Source organism: Pristiophorus japonicus, chromosome 17 (genome assembly GCF_044704955.1).
Source record: "Pristiophorus japonicus isolate sPriJap1 chromosome 17, sPriJap1.hap1, whole genome shotgun sequence".
In the NCBI taxonomy this organism is placed as follows: Eukaryota; Metazoa; Chordata; class Chondrichthyes; family Pristiophoridae; genus Pristiophorus; species Pristiophorus japonicus.
Genome location: NC_091993.1, coordinates 46940129 through 46960856, shown reverse-complemented (window position 1 = coordinate 46960856; position 20728 = coordinate 46940129). Strand labels below are relative to the sequence as shown.

Here is a 20728-nt window from a genome sequence, read left to right as displayed (position 1 = left end):
TAGAGTATGAGAGGAAGCCTGCTAGGAACATAGAAACTGACTGCAAAAGCTTCTATAGATATGTGAAGAGAAAAGGATAAGTGAAGACAAACGTAAGTCCCTTGCAGTCAGATTCGGGTGAATTTATAATGGGGAACAAAGAAATGGCTGACCAGCTGAACAAATACTTTGGTTTTGTCTTCACAAAGGAAGACACAAATAACCTTCCGGAACTACTCAGGGTTCGATGATCGAATGAGAAGGAGGAACTGAAGGAAATCCTTATTAGGCTGGAAATTGTGTTAGGGAAATTGATGGGATTGAAGGCTGATAAATCCCCGGGGCCTGATAGCCTGCATCCCAGAGTACTTAAGGAAGTGGTCTTAGAAATAGTGGATGCATTGGTGATAATTTTTCAACAGTCTATTGACTCTGGATCAGTTCCTATGGACTGGAGGGTAGCTAATGTAACAACACTTTTTAAAAAAGGAGGGAGAGAGAAAACAGGTAATTATAGACTGGTTAGCCTGACATCAGTAGTGGGGAAAATGTTGGAATCAATTATTAAAGATGAAATAGCAGCGCATTTGGAAAGCAGTGACAGGATCGGTCCAAGTCAGCATGAAGTTATGAAAGGGAAATCATGCTTGACAAATCTGGAATTTCTTGAGGATGTAACTAGTACAGTGGACAAGGGAGAATCAGTGAATGTGGTGTATTTGGACTTTCAAAAGGCTTTTGACAAGGTCCCACACAAGAGATTGGTGTACAAAATTAAAGCACATGTTATTGGGGGTAATGTACTGACGTAGATAGAGAACTGGTTGGCAGACAGGAAGCAGGGAGTCGGGATAAACGCTTCCTTTTCAGAATGGCAGGCAGTGACTAGTGGGGTGCCGCAGGGCTCAGTGCTGGGACCCCAGATATTTACTATATACATTAATGATTTAGATGAAGAAATTGAGTGTAATATCTCCAAGTTTGCAGATGACACCCAGCTGGGTGGTGGTGTGAGCTGTGAGGAGGACGCTAAGAGGTTGCAGGGTGACTTGGACAGGTTAGGTGAGTGGGCAAATGCATGGCAGATGCAGTATAATGTAGATAAATGTGAGGTTATCCACTTTGGGGGCAAAAACACGGAGGCAGAATATTATCTGAATGGCGGTAAATTAGGAAAAGGGGAGGTGCAACAAGACCTGGGTGTCATGGTTCATCAGTCATTGAAAGTTGGCATGCAGGTACAGCAGGCGGTGAAGAAGGCAAATGGTATGTTGGCCTTCATAGCGAGAGGATTTGAGTATCGGAGCAGGGAGGTCTTACTGCAGTTGTATAGGGCCTTTGTGAGACCTCACCTGGAATATTGTGTTCAGTTCTGGGGAAGGACGTTCTTGCTATTAAGGGAGTGCAGCGAAGGTTCACCAGACTAATTCCCGGGATGGCAGGACTGACATATGAGGAGAGACTGGATCGACTGGGCTTGTATTCACTGGAGTTTAGAAGCATGAGAAAGGATCTCATAGAAACATATAAAATTCTGACGGGCTGGACAGGTTGGATGCAGGAAGAATGTTCCCGATGTTGGTGAAGTCCAGAACCAGGGGACACAGTCTAAGGATAAGGGGAAGGCAGGAAAGGGGTACTGAGGTGCATGATCAGCCATAATCTTATTGAATGGTGGTGCAGGCTTGAAGAGCCGAATGGCCTACTCTTGCACCTATTTTCTATGTTTCTATGTTTCTAAAACCAGAGATTGTGAGCGTGTAAAGTCGCAGTTGAATTTGTGGGGAAGGGTCACGGGTTCACGTCGAGGGGTGCTCTTTGGTGAGCGCAAGCTGCCTGGTGAAAACCTCCGACCGTAACAGCAGATGGGCAACTCGTTGTTTCAGGTACATAACGCGGAGCGCTCGATGAAGAAAGGAGTTTGTGATAATGAGCATTTTAGCGTACTGTCATTTATGCTTTTATAGTTTGTTGATGGCTGTAACAGTGGAAAGATCATGTTAAATAATCTCTTTTGTACTCCTGGTAATTAAATATTGACCTTTCTTCTGTTTACCACCACACGGACTGCAGCGGTTCAGGAAGGCGGCTCACCACCACCTTCTCGTGGGCAATTACTGATGGGCAATAAATGCTGGTGACGCCCACATCCCATGAACGAATACATTGAAAAATTGCACGAAGATAGAAACAATAATCCGAGAACTCGAATTCTGTAGCGGTGCCATCAATAATTACCTGAGCTGTACTCCATTTAACAAGGGGACTGGAATCAGAGGAGTCAGTTAGTTGGAGGATTAAATCCTTTGTGTGTAAAATTCTGTGTTGCCAGCTTGGGAAGGATTACTCGGTGCTGGAAAAGGAACATCTGTCCTTGTGTTTTAGTGGATATTGGTCCAACACGAGGCACATCACAATGGCACAAGCTTGCGTCGGGACTGGCACACACTCTGAAGTAAGCATCCAAGTGTTGCGAATGTCCTTCGCCCTTCTGCACGTACTCACTCATTGTGCCAAAGATGTTGGGCACACTCTACTTGTAAGAGTTGAGGACTGTCAAGCTGAGAAGGTTACTCTGCTGCTTACAGGGTTTTGCTGTTGATACAGAGGTGGGCTGTTCTCCTGACAGCCACGTGCCCAGCATTCTTCACTTTCAAACAGAGCTTTGTGGGCCTCTGCACAATGTAGGGTTTGTGGCTGATTCCAGGATCAAGGCCATTGACCAGGATAATGATGGCTCTGTGGTCAGATACCTCCTGAACAGTAAATGAATGGGAACCCTCCTTCTATGTAGACCATGAGGTTGATGTGAAGATCTTGGATGACCATGTGGGTGCCTGCATTCGAGGGAGTTCTTGCACTCTGTCCAACTGATCCCTTCTTTCTGCAAGACCAGTGATGATGGTGTTGCCTCTTGTGAGCGGTGTTTGTCATTTGCTTGATGCAGGTGTGTGCGCTGCAGACTGTCTGATGTGGCAGAGGGTCCCTTGGAGTGGATCACCACCACCATGGGCAGTCCCTCGGGGTGGAGGATGACTTGCTTCCACACTAAAAATGAGTACTCAGGTGACTGATGAACTCATTTTAAACGGTAGAAGATGCCTGTGCGTGAATTCTTTTAACATGGGTGGCCGTTGCACACCAGCCACCACACGGGCTTGACGGAGCACGGTCTTGGTCACATCCCTCGGGGTGGATAGCAAGGATGTGATGTCGTGAAAGCATTGTGCTGTGGTACCTTCCCTTCTATGGAACAGCTGCCTTATTCCAGATGTTGACTGCAGATTGTCCTGCAGCAGATGGTGCAACGGTGTGGTGGCTGTATTTGTGTACCGGAGGCAGTAAAGGCAGTCCTCCTGAGCTATCCCCTTCATCATCATAGGCAGTCCCTCGGAATCGAGGAAGACTTGCTTCCACTCTAAAAATGAGTCCTTAGGTGAACAGTTCAATACGAGAGCCACAGTCCCTGTCATAGTCGTTGAGGGAAGGGGTGGGACTGACTCCCAAGTATCGGTGGGGATGTCCTGGGGCCCGACTCCCAAGTATCGGTGGGGATGTTGCACTTTATCAGGGAGGCTTTGAGGGTGTCCTTTTAACGTTTCCTCTGCCCACCTTTTGGCTCGTTTGCCGTGTAGGAGTTCCGAGTAGAGCGCTCGTTTTGGGAGTCTTGTGTCAGGCATGCGGACAATGTGGCCTGCCCAGCAGAGCTGATCAAGAGTGGTCAGTGCTTCAAAGCTGGGGATGTTGGCCTGATCGAAGACGCTAAGGTGCGACAGGTTTAACAAATGCAGAGCATGGGTTATTGACTGGTGTAAGCTAAAGTGCTCTGGTTGCTCCTCATCAACTTGCCTGCCTTATTCACGCCAGTTTCTGTGCTGTCTATTGGAAAGTTGGGCACCAGAATTTCTGACCCTGCTCACCACTGGCAGACCTCTGGATAATCTATTGACTTGTGACTCAGTGGGTGGCACAGTCAGAAGGTTGTGGGTTCACTCGAGGAGCTTGAGCCCATAATCTAAGCTGACGCTCCTATGCGGTACTTGATGGAGTGCTGCACTGTCTGAGGCGCTGCCTTTCGGATGAGACAATAACCTGAGGCGCCGTCTTCCCTTGGGTGGATATAAAAGATTCCATGGTACTATTTTGACGAGGAGCAGGGGAGTTCTCCCTGGTAACCTGGTCACTATTTATCCCTCAATCACCAGCACTAAAACAGATTATCTGGTCATTATCACATTGCTATTTGTGGGAGCTTGCTGTGCACAAATGGCTGCCACGTTTCCCACATTACGACAGTGACTACACTTCAAGAGTACTTCATTGGCTGGAAAGCGCTTTGGGACTTCCTGGGACACCAGTTCTTTCTGCTTAAACGTCACTGGACTGTAAAGCTTTTCATCAAGCTGGTGTTCAGAGTGTGTGTGTGGTCAGTGCTTCAATGCTGGGGATGTTGGCCTAATCGAGAACACTGGCATTGGTGCGTCTATTCTCCTAGTGGATTTGCAGGATCTAGTGGAGGCATTGTTGGTGGTACTTCTCCAGCGTTTTGGCGTGTCGAATGTATATGGTCCATGTTTCTGAGCCATATCGGAGGACAGATATCACGACAGTCCTGTAGACCAAAAGCTTGGTGCCAGATTTGAGGTTCTGGTCTTCAAACACTCTCTTCCTCCGGCGACTGAAGGCTGCGCTGGCACACTGGAGGCGGTGTTGGATCTCGTCGTCGATGTCTGCCCTTGTTTAATAGTAAGCTCCCGAGGTATAGAAAATGGCCCCACATTATCCAAGGCCATGCCGTGGATTTTGATGACTGGGGGACAGTGCTGAGTGGCGGGGTCAGGTTGGTGGAGGACCTTTTTCTTACGGATGTTAAGTGTAAGGCCCATTCTTTCGTATGCCTCGGTGAGGATGTTGACGATGGCTTGGAGTTCAGCCTCTGAATGTGTGCAGACGGATGCCTGTCACAAGACTCCCAAAGCAAGCGCTCTACTCGGAACTCGGACACGGCAAGCGAGCCCCAGGTGAGCAGAGGAAATGCTTCAAGGACACCCTCAAAGCCTCCTTGATAAAATGCAACATCCCCACCGGCACCTGGGAATTCCTGGCCCAAGTCTGCCCTAAGTGGAGGAAGAGCATCCGGGAGGGCGCTGAGCACCTCGAGTCTCGTCGCCGAGAACATGCAGAAACCAAGCGTAGACAGCGGAAGGAGCGTGCGGCAAACTAGTCCCACCCACCCTTTCCCTCAACGACTGTCTGTCCCACCTGTGACAGAGACTGTAATTCCCGTATTGGACTGTACAGTTATCTGAGAACTCACTTCAGGAGTGGAAGCAAGTCTTCCTCGATTCCGAGGGACTGCCTATGATGATGATGATGTTCACCGAGAAGCATTGCGCGACGATTTGCTACAAGCACCTTCACGGATATGTTGCTGCATCATTTCTAAGGGGTGGGTCAGTGTGTGGGAGGTGGTTTGTGTTTCCTTTGTGGATGGAAGTACAGTGCTCAACTCCATTGTCATTTCATTCTGCGATAAGTATACTTGTCGACTTGTGTCAGACATGGTCCAGTTGCATGGATAACACAGGCACTTTGGCAGAATGTCTTATTCTAAAAACAACATGTGAACATTCGCAGTGCATCACCGTTATCGTGCAGCTGACTTTCTACAACTGGTAGGCTTGGAGTACGTGGGAAGTTGCTGCAGCATTTCAATACGAGGACAGTTTAGGATGGCTGGGTTTGGTGCATTAAATAGCCTCCAGCTGATGTTGAGAATCTCTATTTAATCAGATTAGATGAGCAGTTCAGATTAACCACTTCCAAAACTGAAAATGAGAGTATGACTTGTTCTGATTATTCTGAATTTCACCGGCCGGTATGAACACTGCCAGAACTGCTTCACTGACGCACTGACACAGGCTTGGAGCAAACTCTGGTCCTCCAGCATTGCAATGGTCTTCCTGGAACATTGTGGGCTGCCCCGACCTGTGTGAGAACACCACTGCAGGTTAGGGCTATAAATAGAGCTGGAGCGCCGAGCCCTGGAACATCGTGGGTGAAGGTGCAGCGAATGAGGGTACGGGGCCCAGAAGAGCTCAGGGGCAGCACGGGCCAGCCCACACTGCGATATGTGTGTGCACTAGGTCTGTGCAGCAGAGCAGGTTTCCAGTCATCCTATTTAATCCTTGCCACTGGATAAAGGCCTAGCTCTGTCAAGCCCGTGTGGTGGCTGGTGTGCAACGGTCACCACGCGTTAAAAAAAAATCCACGCACAGGCATCTTCCACCCCTTCAATTGGAGTTCAGAACTGGAACATCGAGTCCTTCATTGAAACATCTGTGAACTCGTGGAAGCAAGTCATCCTCGTTCGAGGGACCGCCTATGATGATGATGATGATTTAGTACGACATTATTTCAAAGAATAAGTACAATCTTCAGTGATAAATTGAATAATACAGGTCTGGGTGAGCAGCTGTGAGGGAACATAGTTGGGTGAGGATTGTCATGGTGTTGGACAAGTAGAAACATGGAAACGTAGAAATTTACAGCGCAGAAGGAGGCCATTTCAGCCCATTGTGTCCGCGCCAGCCGACAAAGAGCCGCACGGCCCTCGGTCAGCAGCCTAGAAAGTTACATATAAATCTATGAACAATGATGGAAAGGAAAAGAGCACCCAGCCCAACCAGTCCGCCCCACACAACTGCAACACCCCTTAGGCAATCCCTGCACCAAGGGCAAGGCTTGGCTGGGATGGATGTAGAGCCCTGATCTGAGGTCAATTTAAGACTGGTGTCAGGCAATTCTTCACACGAGTGATTATGAAACAGGACGAGTAGTGGAGGTGAATACCCTGGAATTTTTAAATACCTAATTAGATGCTGAAATGGGGCCACTTTAGGATGTCTCTGATCAGATAAAGTGAGATGGGCCAAATGTCCTTCCTCATCCATAACTATCTTGTGATCTTGGGAATGTAGCATGTTTGCACTATTACTGCTAATGATATGCTGCAAACTGTGTGTCCGAGTCTATCTACATTATAATATTTGGGGGGGGGGAGAAATTCGGTCTGTTGCGCATTGTCCCGGGCGGAGCAGTACATTTTGCGCAGGCATATAGATTGCCTCTCCCGCCGCAAAGTTCATCAGCTGGGCCCCAAGTTTGGAACGGAGTGCGAAGGGAGGCATTGCACACCTCTTTGGGTGGCTGAGCAAGCGAAAATCCCAAGCTAAACACCCGATCTCGGAGCGCCGTAAGAGAGGCCGTGGGCGGGGAGAAAACCACCAAAAACATTCTCAATGCATAACTCACGCCACCACAACATTAATCGCGAAAAAAAAACAATCACGCTGTGACCTCAGGTTGACATTACCGACCTCTCTGCAGCTGCTGCAGCTCGGACCGCCAGCTTCCACGGGCGTTTCAACTAGGACACGTTACGTAGCGCTTCGGGTCAGACGCAAAGCAAATATCGAGCCGTTGTTGCAACCAGGGATATTGCACATCTCCCGGATGGTAATGCTCTGCGCCGCCTCGAAACCGGCACCAAATGTCCGGGGGCACGCTGGAAGCTGGCTGCCCACCCAGAAATGCATATCGGCGCCATTGCTGCCCCTTCGGGGTACTAACAGGAGTGACAGAAGAATGAAAATCCAGCCCTCAAAGTCTTTATTTATTTGAAGTCTTGTTTCAGTGTAACTGATACTCGTCACTCATTCCATCACCCTTTTTCTGGCACTAACTTGATTGTCACTGTCTCTGATGTTGAGTCAAAAGTGAGGCAAGTAACCAGAAAACCAGCTAAGGATTAATGAAAATATTCAATCCTGAATGGCCAGTGAAAAGAAACTAAGGTGTTGTTTGAATGTTTTTTTTGTCTGCCTTGTGAGCTCGGTTTGAAACCAAAAGGGGCGATTTTAACTCTTTCCCGAAAGGAGCGGGGGAGGATTTAAACTGGAGTGGCTCCATTCCGCTCTCCGATCCCACCCATTTCCCCATTTTAATGCCGCTGGTTTTGGCAGTGAATGAGACTCTTGCCAGACACTGGCAGGAACCTATCTAATAAATGCAAATTGACGTATATGGGGCCCTGAAGGGATTTTAACCCCCTGCTGAGCAAGTTGGAAAAGCTTGGACCTGGCAGGAGTATGCGCACTCTGTTGTGAAACCATTGGGAACTGGGATCAGGAGTATGAGACGGGACTGGATTCTGCCCAGAGCCACAGCAGAGGCCCCAAAGGCTGCATTTAGGTGCACGTTAGCCTAGTTACGATGCTGAACTAACAACTTGGAGATTGAGAGTTCAAATCCCACCCTGGCAAGTTGTAAAATTGAATTCTACAATTGAATGTGAGCTAGCACCAAAACAAAGTCACCATGAAAGGTGATGGTTTCATGGAAAACCCATCTGTTTCACTAATCTTCAGGGAGGAGAACCTGCCAGAACTGGCTTATTCCTCGATTCTTTCTGCCCTGTGAAGTGACCGAGCAAGGCACTCAGTTGTACAAGGAATAAATGCTCATAAATATGGCCTTGGCTGCATCGATCATATCTCGTGAAGGGAAATATATTGAATATCATGCACTCTTCTGTTTCTCGCCCCTGATTGTCTTCCCTCCTCTCTTCCTATCTCCTCTGCTCTGTTTTCTTTGTTGAAATGTTTGACGGGCCTGAGTGAAAATCGCAGAAGGACCTCGCCAACGTCAAACAGGCGTCCTTCCTGCCTGCTCAGAAGAGCAGATAAAAATTGTAATTCAGGCAGGAAATCAGCAGGGAAGTCACCCGAGCATTTGCACACTCGCCTGGTTTCTGCTAAAATCCTCACCCACCCCCCCCAACTCCCAAAGTGCCTCACTAGCGTGCTTCGTCTGTGAGATGGCAGAGCAGGCAAGAGCCATTGCCCCAAGATGGTGTCATCTCTTGTCACCAGACTCTGGGTAAATGTCACCAGGAGGACCATGTGGACAAGTCCAAGGTTTGGAAAGTCTGCCCCTTGTGATTGAAGGATGACGTCTAACGTGCAAGAACTGCAGGTTAGAACCTAGTGAGGAAGTACCATAAAATGATGTGCAACTAACCAAAAGCTTGCAAGTTTTGATGAATGTGACATATATATTGTGTATAATATAACGTTTAAAGCATTTGCTTCATTTTGTAGAATTCCAAATTTGATGTTTATCAAGAAATAAATGATGCAAACCCGACATGGGCCTTTGATCTGCATTTCTGTTCTCTTGATAAATGGGCTCGCTCACAATCCTCTGCAGGCTGCATTTCCCACAATAGAAAACAATTATCTAACTTTGAAATGTATTTTGTGAAGCCCGTTTCCCCTTCCCACCTCATTAGGTGTCTTCTGCGCACACATCTGGCCTCCATGCCTGCTCCTTAAGATGATGAGTTGGGATAAATGGTTCATTCTCGGGTTGGCAATCAGTAACCAGTGGGGTGCCGCAGGGATCAGTGCTGGGCCCCAACTATTTACAATCGATATTAACGACTTGGAATTTAGGACTGAGAGTAACGTAACCAAGTTTGCTGATAATACAAAGATGGGAAGAAAAGCAATGTGTGAGGCGGACACACAAAATCTGCAAAAGGACATAGACAGGCTAAGTGAGTGGGCAGAAATTTGACAGATGGAGTATAATGTTGGAAAGTGAGAGGTCATGCACTTTGGCAGAAAAAAAATCAAAGAGCAAGTTATTATTTAAATGGAGAAAAATTGCAAAGTGCTGCAGTACAGCGGGACCTGGGGGTACTTGTGCATGAAACAAAAAAGATTAGTATGCAGGTACAGCAAGTGATCAGGAAGGCCAATGGAATCTTGGCCTTTATTACAAAGGAGATGGAGTATAAAAGCAGGGAAGTCTTGCTACAATTGTACAGAGTATTGGTGAGGCCACACCTGAAATACTGCGTGTAGTTTTGGTTTCCATATTTACGAAAGGATATACTTTCTTTGGAGGCAGTTCAGAAAAGATTCACGAGGTGGATTCCAGAGATGGGGGGTTGACTTATGAGGAAAGGTTGAGTAGGTTGGGCCTCTACTCATTGGAATTCAGACGAATGAGAGGTGATCTTATCAAAACGTATAAGATTATGAGGGGGCTTGACAAGGTGGATGCAGAGAGGATGTTTCCACTGACTAGAACTAGAGGGCATGATCTTAGAATAAGGGGTCGCCCATTTAAAACTGAGATGAGGAGAAATTTCTTCTGAGGGTTGTGGATCTGTGGAATTCGCTGCCTCAGAGAGCTGTGGAAGGTGGGACATTGAATAGATTTAAGACAGAAATAGATAGTTTCTTAAACAATAAGGGAATAAGGGGTTATGGAGAGCGGGCAGGGAAGTGGACCTGAGTCCATGATTGGATCAGCAATCGTATTAAATGGCGGAACAGGCTCGAGGGACCATATGGCCTTCTCCTGCTGTTTCTTATGTTCTTATTAAGCTGGGAGAGTGAGACCAATGCACTTGCATTTCCAAAACCTTTGCCAACATATTCCTCTTGTCAGCTGGCCAGAAGTGAAATGAGATAAATATGGTCCATTTCCCCTCTTTCCTTCTTATCTTTTCCCCCCCCACCCTCCTCCAGCCCCTCCAGGATAGAAGAGTTTTACCATTCAGGTGTATAGAACTCTCCAGAATGGACCAGTCTGTAATCCAGAGGTGATCCACACAGTCCCTGGATAAAGTGAATGAGACAAGAGATGGGCAAGTGGAGTTTGAATGCTGGGCAGCCATAGTTTGTAAATCTGCCTCCATCTGGTCAGGAGACTAGAGCTGCGACTACTGGGTTAATCGGTTGCCGATGCTGTGTATTTCTGAATGATTGCGCTAGTTGAGCGTGTGCCTAAATGTGTAAACTCTCTTTCCAGGAAGAAAGAGACTGAAGAAGGCTGATGGCAGGCGGCCCAGAAGAAACGCCATTCGATTAACCAATGAATACACAGTGGAGACGGTGGTGGTGGCGGATTCTGACATGGTCGAATATCACGGTGCAGAGGCTGCCCAGCGATTCATACTGACCGTCATGAACATGGTATGTTGCTTCAAGTGCTGTGGTGAATGTAAGAGCATAACCAATGGAAGAGACAGTTGGGGCCTTGTGTAGCAGCGATTCTGCTGAGTGTCTGAATAATAGTGTGTGATTCTATGTGAGTCTTCCTCAGGCCCTTTGTGCTGGTTGCTGTGATTAGCCACCCTGCCTCAATACACCCGACATACCCAACACGTGGTGAAACAAGAGATCTGAATGGATTTTCAAGAAGGAACTGGACAGATTCTTGTCAACAAATGAGATTCAGGATTCATTGAAATGTTCCAAGGGAATAAAAAGAAAAGGACGACTTGAATTTCTCTAGCGCCTTTTACTCCTCAGGATGTCCCAATGTGCTTTACAGCCAATCAAGAACTTTTGAAGTGCAGTCATTGTTGTAATGTAGGAAACGCGGGAGACAATTTCCACACCTCACAAAATGACCAGATTATCCGCTTTGGTTATGGGATAAATGTTGGCCAGGACACATACTGTGGCTAGATGGACTGAGCGTCCTCTCCATTCTAAAACTTACTGTCCTCCTATGTAAACCAACAACTTTTGCTGGGCATCGTTGGCATTTGAATGGACTCTTCCAAGAGGAAAAATGAGAAATTGATGTCACTTTATATAGGTTGAAACTTCCCTTATCCGGAACCCTTGGAACCTGGCCTGTTCCGGGTGAGGGATTTTTCCGGACGAGGAGTGGTCACATTAAATTGGATGGTACAGGTACTGAGCAAGGGGATCTTGGGGCTGGGAGTGCGGCAGAGCGATCGTGGTGGGGGAGGGAGAGGCGGTGGATCGCGGGGTCAGGCCAGCGATTGCGGGAATCGGCAGCGAGGAAGGACTTTAATTTGTTTAAGTCGGAGTTCTGCACATGCGTCACCCGGTGGCCGGGAATGGTTCTGGATGAGGGGTGGTTTCGGATAAGGGAGTTCTGGATAAAGGAGGTTCAACCTGTATAGGAAATTAGCTGGTCTGCAGTGTTGATGTGTCATGCAAATGTGATCTGTGTCCAATCTCTTAACAAAAGCAGTTTTCTCTCTTTGGGTTAAATAATTGAGAAAATGTTCATTAAGCAGGTGCCACTATGAATTAATAGTTTGAAAAAAGAACTTCTTGCTCAAGACGAGATGTGAGTGTTCCCTTGGAGTCCAGAGATTGAGGGCATCAGAGAGATGGGTCTAGTGGTCTCGTGACCTGATCTGTGTCCAATTTAGAGTGAGGAATGCAAGCTTCAGTGGAGTGAAGTTCCCAATGGCCAGTGGAGAGCTCCATGCTCCTTGCATATGACCAAATGATCTTTAATGTCCATTTGTGGAGTCTGATGGGACTTCAGTTTAATATCTCTGACAGTATTGCACTGAAAGGTCAGCCTAGATTAGCCCTCGAATGGGATTTGAACCCACAACTTTCTCACAGGAGAACATTCTACCAACCAAATCAGACTGACACATAACTAGTCATGTTACAAATTGTTGTGGACACAAACTTCTGTCCAAAATCCTGATGTGCTCTCCTGATGGTGAAGTTCTGCTCCAGGAGTATAAATTCAAGGTTTATCCTTTACTTTATAGTGTCTGTTTAGAATGTTCTTGTGTTACTTTCCTATTTAAGGGTGGGGGAATGAGGGGAGCTTTAACGGTTGTGGGTTTCTGGTAAGAATCCGCTGGCTCCAGTTAGTTTCCTGCCGCCTGCGGCAGTATGCGGTGATGGCGATTTTAACTGCCGTGCCTCATTAACGTGCCGCTGATCCACTTACCAACCTTGACCACTCGGTCGAGCGTAGGGGAGTGGGCTTTGGGTGGGGGGGTCCTCTGGAGGCACTCCTGCTTGCACAAAGGAAAGGTTTTAAAAAACTTAGCTGGAGGACCTGTTCAGCTTCCCGATCCTCTTCACGCTGACATTCTCCTGCAGGGAAGACCGCTCAGGACAGAGTTACAATAGCTGTCGGGGTCCAACTATGTCATTGCACCCTGATTAGCGTATGTAAATTCGAATCCCACTGGCTCTGGGGTGGCGGCTTTGTTAAAATTGGGAATAGCTGGGCCTGTGTGGCTGCAGGGCGGGTAAGTAACCCGGGTTCATTTGAACTGCCAACCCACACCATTTCTGCTGGCCAGATAGCGTTCGAATCCCTCACTGAACTCTCTCAACCGTGAGGTGTTTGCAGTCCTCTTCGGCAATCCCTGTCTGTTCAACTCAGAACAGAGCGTGAGCATCGTGAGAGAGAGAGAGCAAGGGACAACATTTTGTTCATGTCTAAAATCAAACCAGGAAATGCTGGAGATATGCAGCGACTCAATCGGCGTTAGGAAGGAGAAGGGACTGATCAATCTTTCAGTACCGCACATGCATGAAATGTTAACCTATATTTTCTCTTTCCCGATGCTGACTGACCCGTTGTGCGCTTCTAACACTGTCTGGTTTGATTTCAGACTTGCAGAAGTGATTTATAGTGAGGCTTACAACTAAATCAGCAGGACTAACTGCTTCTGCTCAGGGCACTGTGCGATTATCGCCCACACACAATAGATCAGTCCAGCTGGACTATGTTCACACAGCCCTCTATTTCTACTTGTTTCTTCACATCAGACATCAGTCTGGCTGTTCTTCACAGCCTTGCGCTTGAATTAACTAAAAAATAATCTTTTGAACCCTGTTTTTAGCCAATCAAATGAGCATTTTCTTAAATAAAGTCACTTCCACCAAATGGAGAGTAGTGTGAGGAAAATATTCTAAACTTTAAAAAAAGGAAAAGATAAGTAGAACATATTAAATTAGTTAGGGAAGAAAATGTAAGTTTGAATCAGAGAAAACCTGCAGAGAGTGACCAGAACCGGTGTTAAAATTGTAACTCTAAAATTTTTGGGGATTTAGCATCTAAATAGTGCATGGAAAATTGGCCCTAAGCACAGGAAAATTGGGCTGCAAGCTTTTGCCCGCTGCACCTGAACACTGCAACCGAGTTTTCTGTGGCTTTTCAGCTGGTTGTACCTGACTCTGCCTCTAGAGGGTGCACCAATATAAATTGCAGGCTGCAGCATGTCCGACACGTATCTGATCCCCTGCTCCAGCAGCTCAGAGGCCAACCACTCTCGCCACAGCACCCAACGCTGCCATTTCGATGTCTCTGACATGCTTTTCCTGCAATTTTCCAGAAGTGGGGCTTGCAAACAGGTTGTGGCATGCTGTGTGAAGGGCCAGTCTTGTTTTCTGACTTGCACCAAGATAGGAACAGGAGGCGGCCATTCGGCCCCTCAAATCTGCTGTGCCAATCAGTTTGATCACGGCTGATCTGTACCTCAACTCCATTTACCCTGCAAACTTCAATTGCTTTTCCCCCCCAAAGCAGCTTTATCATTGGATATCAAACCCAAGAAAGAATTGTCAGAGCAGACCACCCTAAGTGGAGGAAGAGCATCCGGGAGGGCGTTGAGCACCGCGAGTCTCGTCGCCAAGAGCACGCAGAAATCAGTGGCAGGGTCGTGTGGAAAACCAGACTCCCCACCCACCCTTTCCTTCAACCACTGTCTGTCCCACCTGTGACAGAGACTGTAATTCCTGTATTGGACTGTTCAGCCACCTGAGAACTCACTTTTAGAGTGGAAGCAAGTCTTCCTCGATTTCGAGGGTCTGCCGATGATGATGATCCCCTGTTTCACTCTCGGGGGTCTAGTGTTATTTTACAAACCCTATGCCACTCTCCCTGGCTTACTGTGCGTTACTCCCCAGCCTCCCCATCCCCTGCACTGGTCCACTCCCAACTTGGGCTGGGACCACTTTAAATGTCGCAACTGCACTCCAGACCCCGGACTACTCGAGAGCAATGCTGCAGGAGATCAGTTAGTAATATATTAAACGTCTTGAGGAGAATCAAACTTCAAAAGTATCTGTAGGACAAAAAAAAAATCCATCATGCTTTTATGATTCCAATACTCAACCAATGTAAAAGCACTTAATACTTACCTCGTAGTCTCTCCAATCGCTAACAAAATGCTTTTCAGTTCCCAGGTTGCACTGATGAACCTTTTGGCCTGGACGTTCCATGAGTGGGGGGTGAGGGGGTGGTTCTGGTAGTTACTGCAGCATTGTGTCCACCATAGAACTTCACCTGCTGAACTGGTGCAGCAAACTGCCAGATATTGAGACTGTGAGGTTCTGCCTTTATTTGAATAAATATGAAAGCTTTAAAGAGGCTGGTGCCCTGGATCAGCACAAGCCGCCTGCTCCCCTAGCGATGCCTGGTCTGAAAACTCATAGTGGCTGCAATGCCTCTGCCTCTCGTGTGCAAGAGCAGAATTTCTACTCTATACTGAACACCCACTGTATCCAGCCCCCTCACATGAGCATCATCATAGGCAGTCCCTCGGAATCGAGGAAGATTTGCTTCCACTTTTAGCATGAGTTCTTAGGTGGCTGTACAGTCCAATATGAGAACCAGTCTCTGTCACAGGTGGGACAAATAGTTGTTAAGGGAAGGGGTGGATGGGACTGGTTTGCCGCACACTCCTTCTGCTGCCTGCGCTTGATTTCGGCATGCGCTCTTGGCGACGAGACTCGAAGTGCTCAGCCACAGGAAAACCACTAGTCGAAGAATCAGGTCAGCTCTCCTCGCCTCATCTTGACTCCTCCTGGTCTTTCTCTCCTTCCTCATCAGTTTGCGAACAAGAAGGCAGTTCTTGTGTTTGTGCAGGATGTGTCTGTCTGTATAAGCAGTAACTCTTTATTTGCAGGAATGGACCTTGATTCTTCCAAGTCATGAGACCAGCAATGGTCACTGTTCACTCCCTAAAACTCCCCAGTTCCCCATGTAATGTCTGGATGGTTGGCCCCACCAGCCAGGCTACCGGCTGATGCTGGGGCTACAGTAAGACCGACTGCTCCCTGGTTAAGTATGATGCAGGTCCCGGTAAGAAAAATTAAACACAAAATCACAAACAAAATGGCCATCAAACTCCAGAAATCAGTTGCGTTGCTATCTGGTGACTTGGCCCGTGCTGCGCCTAAATGTTTGGGTGTAAATCTACGCCAGTGAATCATTTGCGTAAATCCAGGAAACTCGCGCGAGATGGACTTTGCATATGGGCTGGGCTATGTAAAAGAGCAGCCGATGTATCTGCAGTGGTGCAAACGATTGAGGACATTTGCTTTAACTGTGTCTTGGTGTAAAACCAGTGTATATCAATTATGCATGAATTTACTCTCAAAATCGGCGCAACTCTGCACTTGCACCATAGTTAGGCCAAAAAGTTCCATTAAAGTTCGGGCCAATGTGACTAATAATGATCCACTTCCTCTTTGTTCCCCTCTGTGACAAGCACACAGATTTTTGCGTTTGTTTTTTGTTTGACTTTGGTCTGATGAATCAGAAGTCCGATGGTTCCCGCTAGTTGTACCTTTACAGGAATGGCTTTTGTCTGTGACAGTGGAGGATGACTATTCATGTAACCAGTGAGATCCACCACGTAATTGCTGAGTCTTGTGGCTGAGATGGTTTTACTTGATGCCTCTTCAGCAATGGATTATGTCAAAAGGTTACTCTGAGTCAGTGTCCTTTTGAGATCATGACCCCTGCGGCTCAGCTGACTGGCTGGGGAGGCACTCGTTGTTTCTGCTAGCTGAACCATTGAGGGAATGGATGAGAGGAAGTCGGAAAATATCGCGACCATTAACAGCTGCTCCTCACTCTGGAATGCAAACAATTCCTACCACTGGTTGACTTTTTATTCCAAGGTCTTTGGTCTGAAATATGTTGGAGAGATCACTCAATCTTTTGCTCAGTTCAGAATTGAGCTCTGGGTGGTTGACTTGAATCTCAGCACTTGTGTACAACATCACATTGAGTGTTTCATCCAAGAGCCTTGTTGTGGAACAAGTTATATTCGAAATACAGGTACACGCTAGAAAAGGCTATTCATCCCTTGTGAATCGATCCTATCTGTTATTGTCGATGTACTTTTCATTTCCGGCTATAGACAGCAAATTAACCCATAACAATGACCTAAAATAAAGTTCCTACTTTACATTATCTCTATCTCTGCAACTCCTCCAGCTCTATAACCCTGCGCAATCTCTGCGCTCCTCCAATTTTGGCCTCTTGCACATCCCAGATTTTCATCGCTCCACCCTTGGTGGCCGTGCCTTCAGTTGACTGGGCCCTAAGCTCTGAAATTCCCTCACTAAACCTCTTCACTTCTCTACCCCTTTAAGACGCTCTTTAAAGCCTAACGTTAATGGTGCTATATCAATGCATGTTCTGGTTATTATACAAAACAAACATTTAGTTACCTTTACTGCTCAAGTTACCTTTACTGCTCCTAATAATCCAGGGGCCATTGGAGGGAGCAGCATGCGGCGGCCCAACCCGGAAATTGGCGCGGTCCCGGCCTGCAAGACCATCAGCAGGCTGGAGTCATTGGAGGGAGCAGCATGCGGCGGCATACCACTGCAGGGAGCAGCGCATGCTGCTGCAGGAGGGCGATGGCTAGGAAGCAGGTCGCTGATTGCAGTGCGGGAAGGCACAGCAGGAGGGGCGAAAGTGCGGCAAGAGTTTGTAGAGGAAAGTGACCGGGGCCCAGGAGAGGCGTGAATCTGGGGCCCAGAAGAGGTGAGGGCCCAGGGGCAGCACGAGCCAGCCCACACTACGATATGTGTGCATGCTCGGTCTGTGCAGCAGAGCTAGTCTCCAGTTAGTCATGGGTAATCCTTGCCACTGGACCAAGACCTAGCTCTGTCAAGCCCGTGTGGTGGCTGGTGTGCAACGGTCACCCACGTTAAAAAAATCCACGCACAGGCATCTTCCACCCTTCAGGATGTAGTTCGGGATCTGGAATATTAGGTCCTTCATTGAAAACCTGTGAACTCATCTCTTTTTGGCGTGGAAGCAGTCATCCTCGCTTCGAAGGATTACCTATGATGATGAATAATCCTTGGCTGTGGGTGATGTCGGCCGTTTTTGCGTTACCTGATGGAAGGGGATGGATAGGGCTCACAAACCGTGGCATGTTCTGTGAATGGCTGGCCTTACTGCTCATTATTTGTTTTTAAATCCTGATATCTTATGTGCCCTGTTCATTGCCAGCACCTGCTGCAGTTCATTTAACTTAGACGGGAAGTGTAATGTATTTGCTTCATGGGTTCTTTGCTTAAGACATTGCTATTAAGAACTAGTTGGTTTATCAGCAAAAGGTTTAACAATCACACTACACATTACCAGTTCATCCACCAAGCTCACAACCACCTGCCTCATCATGGATCCCCCGAACCCAACTGGCTGGGGTTTTATTGAGTCTTGTGAACATCAAGTGACTGGCTAAGCCACTCCCAACTCAACAGCTCTACAACTATTTTAAAGTTGCACCTGTAAATCAAGTAAATCAAGCAGTCAACTGGTTCAAATTTAAATTTGGTTGCCGGGGGTGATGATGCACTCCAGTCTCTCCGGCGCCCACCTCTCGCGGAAGGCCGTGAACGTACCAGTGGACATCGCGTGCTCCATCTCCAGTGACACTCTCGGATGTAACTGCGAAAGAGAGGCAGGCAGTCGGGCTGAACGATCCCCTTGACCGCCTGCTGCCTGGACCGGCTGATGACCTCCTTGGCCATGCCCAAGAGCAGTCCTACGAGGAGGCATTTTGACTCAACAGCTCTACAACTCTTTTTGATTGGAGAAAAAATAAACATTAACTCAAGTGCCCCCTGATCTGGGGGACACTCCAAACACTTTCAAACAAGTGCCTTTTTTTGTTTTTATTTATGTGTTTTTTTTGTTTTTTTGGATTTTTTGGAGGCACTAAAACCATAAAATTACAAGTGCCCCCTATTAAAGGGGAGGGGGACACTAAAACCCGGCAATTAAAACAAATTAAACTTTAAAACATATAAAATCAAATTAAAATTTGGTTGCCGGGGGTAATAATGCACTCCAGTCCCTCCGGTGTCCACCTCTCGCGGAAGGCCGCGAGTGTACCGGTGGACACCGCGTGCTCCATCTCTAAGGACACTCTGTCTCGAATGTAAGCACGGAAGAGAGGCAGGCAGTCAGGCTGAAAGACCCCATCGACCGCCCGCTGCCTGGACCGGCTGATGGCCTCCTTGACCATGCCCAGGAGCAGTCCTACGAGGAGGCATTCTGACTCAACAGCTCTACAAACCTGTGAGCATCCTCACAGGTGCATACATTGCAGGGAGCAGCCTAATTCATGTTCTTGAAACAAAAATGAGGGGTGGGTTTCGCCATACTTGACATGAGTACCAAAACCATTTTGGTGGAACGATTTTACCTGGTTAGGATATTGGTGAGGCGGTAGAAGACAGAGTAGGGACAATGCATATGTACTTGAATTGGAAGGAAATGATTAGTGGCGTCCCACAAGGATCTGTCTGGGATATCAACTATTCACTATGTTAATAACTTGGATAACACAATGGAGAGCCATATATCCAGGTTTGATGATGACACAAAGACTGGTGGTACAATAAGTAGACTGGACGAGAGCACAACATTACAAAAACATTGATCGATGAGATGAGTGGGCAAAACTCTGGCAGATAGATTTCAATGCAGGTAAGCATGAGGTCATTCATTTTAGACCAAAAAAGGATAGATCTGAGTGTTTTTTAAATGGCAAAAAGGTAGGAAAGGTGGAAGTCCAAAGAGATTTCGGGGTCCATTTACACAGATCACTAAAATATATTGGTCGGTTTAAAAAATTAATCAACAACTAAAGGAATGTTAGCCTTTCTCACTAAAGGGCAAGAGTATAAAGGGGAGCACATTTTGCGAAAGCTATACAAAGTCCTGGTTAGATTACATGTGGAGCACTGTGTACAGCTTTGGGCACCACACCTTGGGATATATTGGCCTTGGAAGGAGCAGCTCAGATTCACCAGAATGTTACCAGGGCTCCATGGGTTAGATGGAGGAGAGATTACACAAACTAAGCTTGTATTCCCTGGAATATAGATGGTTAAAGGGTGATCTGGTTGAGGTTTTTCAGATTTTAAAAGGAATTGATAGGGTAGATAGAGAGAAACATTTTCTGCTGGTGGGGGAATATCCTTAAAATCAGATCCAGGCCATTGAGTAAACACTCAATGGTGGTAGAAGTGTGGAACATTCCCCCACAAAAAAAACAGTAGATGTTAGCTCAGCTAATCATTTTAAATGGGAGATCGATAGATTTTTGTAAGCAAAGGGTATTGAGATAATGAGTTAGGTCACAGATCAGCCATGATCTAATTGAATGGCGCAACAGGCTCGAGAGGCTGAATGGCCTCCTCCTGTTCAATAGGAACATAGGATTAGCAAAATTAAGAATGACAAAGCCCAACTCAATAATCAAAGATCGAGGCAAGTGCTCTAACATGGGCTCCTGACATGAGCTCACTGTGCAATACATCTTTCTAATTCTGGCCTCTTGTGCATCCGTGATTTCCTTTGCTCCAGCATTGGAGACCGTGCCTTCAGCTGTCCAGGTCCTGAACTCTGGAATCCTTTCCCCAGTTGTTCTTGTGAGAATTTGTTTTACAACAGCGTAGTTACAACCTATGCATACAAGCAAGCATTTTACTTCAACTTTAATTTATTTGTGTTATTTTATAGATATTACATATAAATTTTCAAAGATGTCATTAAGAAGGTATTGCAAATCCAACTCTCAAAATATAAGGAGCAATTTGATTGATTTATTTGCTGC

The 20728-nt window shown here is 46.9% G+C and overlaps 1 protein-coding gene across 2 annotated transcripts in view; it reads left to right on the top strand.

Moving 5' to 3' along the window:
• The window catches only part of adamts17 (ADAM metallopeptidase with thrombospondin type 1 motif, 17), an 823747-nt gene that overhangs the window by 67018 nt on the left and 736001 nt on the right, over window positions 1-20728 (top strand). For both annotated transcript variants that reach the window (XR_011587458.1, XM_070858706.1), the window contains exon 3: window positions 10864-11027. Coding sequence is in view for 1 of the 2 variants with exons in the window: in XM_070858706.1 (XP_070714807.1) it covers window positions 10864-11027 (164 nt within the window). In the remaining variant the exon portion in view is untranslated. The remainder of the gene's footprint in view (window positions 1-10863; window positions 11028-20728) is intronic.